The following is an 8,521-nucleotide window of genomic DNA, read 5'->3' on the forward strand; positions in this document are numbered from 1 at the left end:
AGGTAACCATATAACAGTGTTTAGCCCACTGGGTTATCCTCAGTCCATACATTATGCTTTTCTGGGACGATGGGTAAACATCCTCCCCATAAAATGATAAAAAGTGGGGGAGTGTGGTAAGATGAGGCCCTCAGACATAAACCCTTGGTAGCAGAGGCCCAGTATGAGGCCTAAGGCCTGAACTAAGGTAATGGTCAAGACTTTGCTAACGCAAAGTTAAGCTGTGAGCCAGAGGCAGGCCCTGCTCACAGGAGCTGGCAAGGAAAGGGCTGATGTTGCAAAAATACACATACCTAAAAGGTACTGGACACTAGAGATACAAACATATGCCAGAATGATACCAGAACACTCCAATACTTGCACATTACACACAGATAACAGAACACACAAACCCATCCTAAAGACAGGAGCAAAAGGGTAATATGATGGATAGATTTCTTTAAGGCACTTTTTACTGTAAACTATTTTCCTACATGTCTTTTATAAAGAAATTACTGTGCAAAAATGTGCAGTGCTGGAAAGTCCAGGCTGCTAATGAAACAAAGGCTAATTATTCCTAATTTCAGAGGGTAGATTGTTGCTGCTTGAGTTATGTGCCTTCTCTGCAGCAAGTTAGATTCTTGAAGGTGCCTGATCTTCACTGTGTAACCTTGCTCTGCAATACATTTGTCGTACTAGGACCTGATTCTTAGGTATGTTGAGCTCTTTCCTGGGAATGGATTCTGTTGCTGACAGAAAACTGTATTAAAATAGCACAGCCACGTCTAGATGTACATGGTTAATCTATTCGCACTGTTCCAGAGCAGGGATTCAAACCTGGTGCATTAACCACTCGGCTGTTGGGTGGGGTTAGCTGCTGTCTCCTCCTCCAGTCCTCTTGTGAAACTAGTGTGAATTTTATTTATTTGTTTTTATTTTAGCTGAAACTATTCAGTGAATTCAACACCAGTTTGTGAATAGTCTTGTTCGGCCCAAAAGTGCATTTTTTTAAAGGGAGGGAGGTTGCAAATAAATGATATAGTGGAAAATTGTCCCCCTAGCTCTACTTGTGATGTCTTTTCACTAGTTCTCCCATAACTATAATCTTCCAGCCCAGACAGGACCTGAATTTCAAATGCAAGAAAAGGCTTTGGGGCCATTTCTATCCATTTTATGAAAGCAAGGAGAGGCAAAGGGCATACGTCCATTTTTTCCCTTTGAAGCTCACCTACGTTATTCATCATTCACGTGACAGACTGACACTAAAGAGCATTTGTCCTTCACACACACAAGTGCAGAGCACTAATGTCACTGTCTATATCAGGAGAGCGTCTTTTTCACAAATCCATTTCGATACAGCACTGCAGGTTTCAAAATGAATCCGATCTGCTTTTATCACCCCGCAGCTGTTCCCTTCAGCAGGATCCACCACCTTGAACCTGAGAAACAAAATCACTGTTTAGTTTTTGAACAAGATTTATAGCAGCTTTTCCTCATTCTGACACCTCTCACGAATTTCTTCCTTAACACCTGAATTGTTCCTACAGAGCCCTGGTTGATAAGACTTCCCGGCACATGATCCTGTAGAAGCTGCTGGCTGGTGTTTTCCAGAAGTGAACACGACTTGTTCACATTAGAAAAAACAACCCTCAGGATTAGCCACACTCTTGATGTAAATCATCTCTTGAGGTTTAGGACTGACCATCCCTCTGTGCAGAGGACTGTGCCTAGCACTGAACATCCCTTGTGTGCATAAGTAGCCTCTGCTCACAGCAATGCTGGAAAGTCAACAACCCCCTGCTCCCTGCTGGGCATCTTACATGGATTCCAAGGATAACAACACTCACAGTGTTTGATTTAACAGGGAGCCGTCCACCCAAATCCTTTTCCTTGCAGGGAATGTAATGGTGAGTCCAAGCCAGATCTGGTTTGTATCTTTGGAAGTAGTTTGTATGAAGGCCTGTAAATGACATGGAACAATAAACTGACAGGGAGAAAGGAGGTTATAGTGGTTCAGGTGCTAGCCAGAGACTCACGACAGCTGGATTTTATTCCCCTTTCCAGCCCAGACTCCTGTGTGACCTTGGGCCAGTCACTTAGCCTCTGTCCCTACTGGGACAGAGTTAAGGTTGTGGTACGTTCTTTGTGGTCTATGTTGTGCTACTAGTGAAGTGTCCAGTGCCAGGTTGTAGAGCATAGGGTATGTACTTAATTTTTTAAGTCCTTTGCTTTTTAGCTTGTGTAGGTGCCTTGTGTATAGAGTAACCTTAACTGACACACAACAGCAGTTTTGTGTATTAATTATTACTAATGATGCTCATCTCCCCAGAGGTTTTATTTACCATCTCATCCTGATCCCGAATCGTTAACAGTCGAGCGCTCCTCTTTGAACAGTCGTCGCGGCTCTTGTTCCAGGGAGTTTTTTCTTTAGACACCCAGTAGCACTTGTCCCTGTGCAGCAGCCAGTTTGGGGGGCAGAGCTTGCACCCTGATCCCTCTGGAGGGGAAAATGGAAACACGTAATGGAGCTGAAGGTTCTGACGAATGCTGAACTTCATCCCAGTCAACCACAGAGGCTTCATGCAGCTAGAACAACTACCCTTATTTTTGTTTGGGGACAGGTCCCATATTCAGTCAGCAGGAGGCGCTGCAGCCAGGAGTGAGAGGTATGGGCGAGGATGTGAGCACTCCAGTCCTGGAACTGTACTGGCTAATGCAAGTCATGCTCAATAGGGATTCTCCTTCACTTTCTCTCCTTAGCTATTGGGCAGTGTTAGCTTGCAAAGGCAAGCACTCAGAAGTTAGGAAATGTCTGTTTTATTGTGGCCCGTGCAACCTTAATTCTGCCCCCATGTGGGTCCACCTTGTGCACTGAATGAGGCAAGGCCCTATTGAGAAAACAATAGTATGTGATCATGTAATTAAAGATTGTCTATTAATACATATGCGCAAAGGGGCAGAATTATCCATGCACCATAAATCTGTCATTTCCCGACTTCTGAGGGCTTGATTTTCCCGCCATTCAAATAATGTTTTGGAATTTCCTAGTTTAAAAATAAAAGAACAATAATTCTATGGTGTGCAACTGAAGCAACATGCCCAGTGTGAATCATCAGCAGGGTTTGCACCCTGAACCGTCAGCACAGACTGGATCCCTTCAGCGACAGGCATCCTGCGTTAGCTGCTGGTAGGAAAAGGCTGTGATGTGGGGGAAGGGGCTGTTGGGTTCGGAGGCTGTCAGAAGGCGCCCAAATCAGCTCTCGCCCTGTCTCTGGGGGAAGCTTATGGGGCAAAAGCTACATGGTCAGGTGCTGGGCTCTGGGGAGCCTGGCCCAGCTCTCACCTTCCCAGCTATAGCTGCTCTGCCAGCTCCCAGTGCAGTGTGTTTCCAGACACAGGGTGAGCTCAGCATTTAGAAGGCTCATGCTGTTATTATTTTAGCATGTTACTGAGCTTTCCTGAGGCTCACGAGTGAAAATGGAAATGGTGGTTGTTCCCAAGTTCACATCTCAGCAGAAAGTTCTTCAAACAAAGAAAAGTCCCTTCCCCAGCCTGAGGCCTCTCCCCGTGCTGAATTTTCAAAGGTCTGTTGCGAACAATAAGCTGCAAGAGCTTCTTTAAAAAGTCAGAAGAAATTTTGCCAGTGGCAAGTGTAAGTGATGCCTGTATTTAGGTTCCCTACAGCTACAAGCTATAAGTAGTTTGTAAAGCCCTTTGGGACGAAAGGATCTACACAAGTAGGATCCTTAGTGCATTTGGTACTGCACACACTGAGATTACCCCAAGTGACCACTAGGTGTCACTGAACTATGGGGAAGCAGCTGAGAGAGCAAAGGAGCAGAAATTACCTCCTGAGTTGCTGGACGGAGGTTCACATAGAAACTGTTTGAAGCAGAATGGAAAATCCTTCAGCTCAGTGCTGCAGTTATAGCCGTAGCTGGGTCTCTCATTGGCACCGTCATTCCCCAGGCCCTTAAAATTTCCTTTTGTCAGGAAGGAAAGAGCATGATTGTGAACCAGAGTTAACTATTCCAGGTTCGCAACCTGAGACTTGAGAGTGTGTGTGTGCAAAACAAACACGTGCACATGCTGTGACAAGTTTAGAGTAGGGAAAGATAAAGAACAAGACAGAAACTCTCATTCGTTGCACATTGTAAGATGCCTTCCCTTTTCCCTGCACGCTTAACAGAGGAGTTGCCATAGCTGGATCACTGGGGTTCATGTATCCAGCTCTTAGCTACACATTGTTCATGGAATATTCTGCTCTGCTTTGGAATGATGAAGCATCCATGATTTTATATAACCCTGACTCAATGCAGGGGGCTGGACCAGACGACCCCGTGAGGCCCCTGCCAGCCCTACATTTCCAGGATTCTAGGAACAAGAAAGAGTCTCCGTGGAAATGTGGGGGAAGAGGAAATTTCATGGTGCAGCATTACACACAAGTGAATAACTAGCCTTGAGTTACTCACCCCACACTCCTATCGCTACCACAGCTCCCAGCAGGACGATGTTCCCAGCCCAGCCGACCCCCAGAGCCATCCGATGCCAGCGGGGACAGTGAGGGTGACCTGGAAGAGTCAGTGTTTGGTGAAACATCTGCATATAGTGCAAGAAATAGTAGTGACCAGCTGCTTTCCAATGGAGCCGGTGCAGCAGCCTCCGATGGGGGTTATGTTCCCCCTCACATAATAGCAGGATAATTTTGAACCTGTCACTCAAGGAGCAAGTCACTCTTAGGGCAGCCCTGTGACTAACCAGACGAAATACTGGAACTTGATGAGCATGCGAACACCGACCTCCTGTTAGCAACGTTACAAGTTAACAATGTGGTTATGTCCCACTCAGGTGAAAGTAAGCCGGTCCGGTCCGGTGTACCGGTAAGAGCTGGTACACCATGTCGGACTGGACTGGCTTCTTCGGCGGTGATTTAAAGGGCCCAGGGCTCCAGCTGCTGCGGGGAGCCCCGGGCCCTTTAAATCACTGCCAGAGCCCTGCTGCCCCAGGGTAGTGGTGGCAGGGCTCCCGCAGTGATTTAAAGGGCCTGGAGCGCCGTGGTGGCCAGAGCCCCGAACCCTTTAATTCGCCCCTGAGCCCTGGGGCAAGTCTGTGCTTCAGTCCCCCCAGGCCTTGTCTGGGATGTAAAGGAGCAGCACCAGGCGCTAGCGATCACACTCTGGAAGTCCAGCATAAGCACATACACTTGACACTGGTCAGATTAAAGTGGAGGCTCCTGCTCTAGCTTTCACTTGATTCATGTATAGCGCACGTGCTGCCGTACGCCTGGCCTTGTCTGGCCGAGAGCTTTGGAAGGTGTTAGTTGGACTGAGCCAGCTGACGTGATCAGACATCACACCGTTAAACCCTGTTCAAAGTCTAAGGATAGGTCTACACTGGGGCTGGATGGAGTAATTCCAGCCCATGTAGACGTACCCATGCTAGCACTGCTTGAGTTAGCGCACGAAATATAACAGTGGAGCCGCAGTGGTGCAAACGGTGGGAGGGGCTAGCTGCCGGAGCCTGTACCCAGCATCTCGGATGGCATCGTACTTGAGCGGCCAGCCCGACCTGCCGTTTGCACTGCCCCAGTTACGCTGCTCCTTTTAGTGCACAGCTCGATTAGAGCTACTGCGGATATGTCGGCCCACGCTGAAATCCCACCTTAGATGTACTCTAAGATTCTGCCACCCCCGCCAGTTCCAAGCCTTGTCTGGCAGCTTTAAACAAGCCTGGAGCCCGCTCCTGTACTTCCTGAGTGCCCAGAGCTCCCATCACAAGAAATGCTGGATTGGGCCCTTAAGCCTCAGCTACCCCAGCCTGTGCCCTCCTGGCCCTAGGGACAGTGGCTTCCACTCCTGGGACCTTTTTAAAGTTTAATTCCAGAAGGTGACAATGAAACACACGGTTATGTCTGATTTTATAGATCGGGGGAGATGCTTCTTTAGGGGAATTGAACCCAAGGGATCTAATTAGGGATGGGAGACAGGCTCCGAAGTCCTGTATATTACAGAACTCACAGGGGAGAGAAGCAGCAGCTCAGGTGTATAGTTTGAGCACAGATCTTTCCCCTGAGCTGATACAGTAAATCTGGAACTCAGCGAGGTGCAGGAGATGCTCAGATCAGTGTTTCCGCCAGGCATTACTTTGCATTTGTCAATATCAGAATTTCATCTTCCAGCCTGTTGCTCTTTCACCCAGCGTGGCGGTGTCTGACGTCCCTCACAGTTTTCTCCGATCCCAACAGACCTAACCAATCCCTTGACATCCCCCAGCTTTGCAGACTCATTTCCAGATCATGAATATATTAACCAACAGGCCTAGGGCAGAACCTCGTGGCAGCTCCCTGCCAACCTTTTGTCGCGATGAAACTGGCCATTAAGTCCTCTTACTTGTTTCCTGTCTCTTAGCCAGTTTCTGTTCTAGGTTAGTACTTTGCCATGCACCCCATGAATACTTAGGGCTTGTCTGTACAGGGAAATTGACTGGATGGTTGTTCCCAAATAGCTCACCATGTGGACAGTCTATTCTGATTAAAAATCTCTTTCTCCCAGAATAATTAGTGCACTTTCAAAGAGGAGTCATTATTCTGGAATAAAATCACTTTTAAACTCACTGTCCTGGTCAGTTTACCCATGTAGACAAGGCCTTATTTTCCTTAATGACTTCTTGTGAGGGACCTTGTAAACTGGTCCAGTAGTGTGCGTATTAGTGGATCTGTATTCTGAGCACTTGGGATTTGTAGCCAGGCAGATTATACAGGCACAATTCGACACCCAAATATAATCTCTCCTTCCTGTACAGTCAGGGCCAGCTCTAGTTTTTTTGCTGCCCCAAGCAAAAAAAAAAAAAAATGAAAACCTCCAGGAGCGAATTACCGAAGCAAATATAATTTAAAAAAACCCTCCGAAAATGCCGCCCCTGGAATGCCCACCATGCCGCCTCTGGAGCATTGCTTGGTTTGCTAGTGCCTAGAGCCGGCCCTGTGTACAGTGCACAGTCAGGTGCCATTGATTTGGGGAATTCTACCACCTACTATATCAGGTCTTCTACCAGTGTCCATTGCAATTCACTTGTTTGTTGCTTTCACACTTCTCGCATTTGTAGATACACATGTACAGGTTTTATTTTTGCCATCTGCCTATTTTTATTTAACTCCCTTGATGCCCTTTTGCAGAACTGACTTTTGTGATCTTACCTTGTCCAGCCTCATGATCAGCCATCCAGTAATTTATGTCTTATCCTTTACTGGATCCTGCATCTTGGTGTTACTAACATGTCTGACATTAGCAGGCTCCTCAGCATCTGTTTGCTTTTCCCCAGTTCCTACCTTAAATAATCACCCCAAATCCTATTTATTGCATGTGCCAAGAGTCTGGTTCTGCTCTAGTTAAGGCAGAGCCCACCCTTTCTGTACAAGCTCTGTCATCCCCCCACATAGTCCCAAGCTCAGTACATCTTCTCTCTCCACTGCCCTCTGCAGTTATCTGCGCCATCACTAGAGTATCACGATGGCACATCCAGAATTTCCACACACACAAGATGTTTTCCCTTGTCCCCTCCCTGCCAGGTGACATGTAAAGGCACCGTCAGTAATGGACACCACAGGGAGACAGTAAGTCACTTACCTTGGGTCCCAGATTGACACGGCCGGTCTGATCTTGTCATCTTCTGATTACGGTTGCATACCATGTACCCCTCTTCATCCTCCATTGGCCAGGCTCATCCTGGGTTTGAACTCTGTTCAGCAAATACTCAGAGGAGGGAAATGAGCCAGCTACCAACTGACCCTCAGGCTCTGCAGCTCAGGGCTCACACCTCCAGCAGCAGCACTGTCCCCCTCATGAGAAACCACAGGAAATTCAGGCTCTGCACACAAGTGACAGCCAACTCCTCTGCCTTCCCTCACACCTTTGAGCCCATCTCTAGACTCTGCCAGCTTCTCTCCTGCAACTTCTGCCGAGCCCCAGCAAAGTTAGCTTTCATTTCATGGGTAGGGTCTGAAGTCAGCGGTGCGACTCAGAGTCGAAAACCCCGTACGTTGTAGTAAGTGTTTGCTGGATCAAGCCATTAATTGTAACAACGGAAATTACAGCAGAGCGCTGGCACTGCTATAGTAAAGTTTGAGTATTTAATTCTCGAAACATTGACTTTTATTGCACAAACGTAAAGAAACTGAAAGACCAGGAAAAGAATGTAACTACACAGACAATGCTCATGCTCCTGGGATGCTCTCCTGCTCTCCATGTCCATGTCCATCTTTTCAGAGACTGAAATCCTCCTAGATCTGAGCTCCGCGTCAGCTGTCCCTGTGCCGTTCAACATGCCATCACGCATTCTCTTCTTCCATCTTCTAATCTGGGAAAGCCTCTGCACCGGTGCAGAGGCTGTGCTGAAGGCCAAGCTTTCCACTGTGAGGCATGCAAAGCACAAGGCGACCATTGTCAGTGCATACCCTGGGTCGGGCACCCAGTTGCTATTTAAAATTCACTCCCTTTATTCCACTGAAGTGCAAGCCAGAACATAATCACTGTCCCTAGCTATT

General features: G+C 47.4%; 1 protein-coding gene across 1 annotated transcript; it reads right to left on the bottom strand.

The window, feature by feature from the left end:
• Nucleotides 1-1,028: 1,028 nt before the first annotated feature.
• On the bottom strand, nucleotides 1,029-4,578 carry LOC123346394 (killer cell lectin-like receptor subfamily B member 1B allele B). Its single transcript, XM_044983764.1, has 5 exons — nucleotides 4,452-4,578; nucleotides 3,828-3,962; nucleotides 2,322-2,476; nucleotides 1,827-1,939; nucleotides 1,029-1,418 (listed from the first exon to the last, which is right to left on the bottom strand). Exons 1-5 carry the CDS (start codon nucleotides 4,576-4,578, stop codon nucleotides 1,295-1,297), a joined length of 654 nt encoding a protein of 217 aa, XP_044839699.1. The 3' UTR covers nucleotides 1,029-1,294.
• Between the last annotated feature and the right edge of the window lie 3,943 nt (nucleotides 4,579-8,521).

Source organism: Mauremys mutica, chromosome 12 (assembly GCF_020497125.1).
Source record: "Mauremys mutica isolate MM-2020 ecotype Southern chromosome 12, ASM2049712v1, whole genome shotgun sequence".
NCBI classification, from domain to species: Eukaryota; Metazoa; Chordata; order Testudines; family Geoemydidae; genus Mauremys; species Mauremys mutica.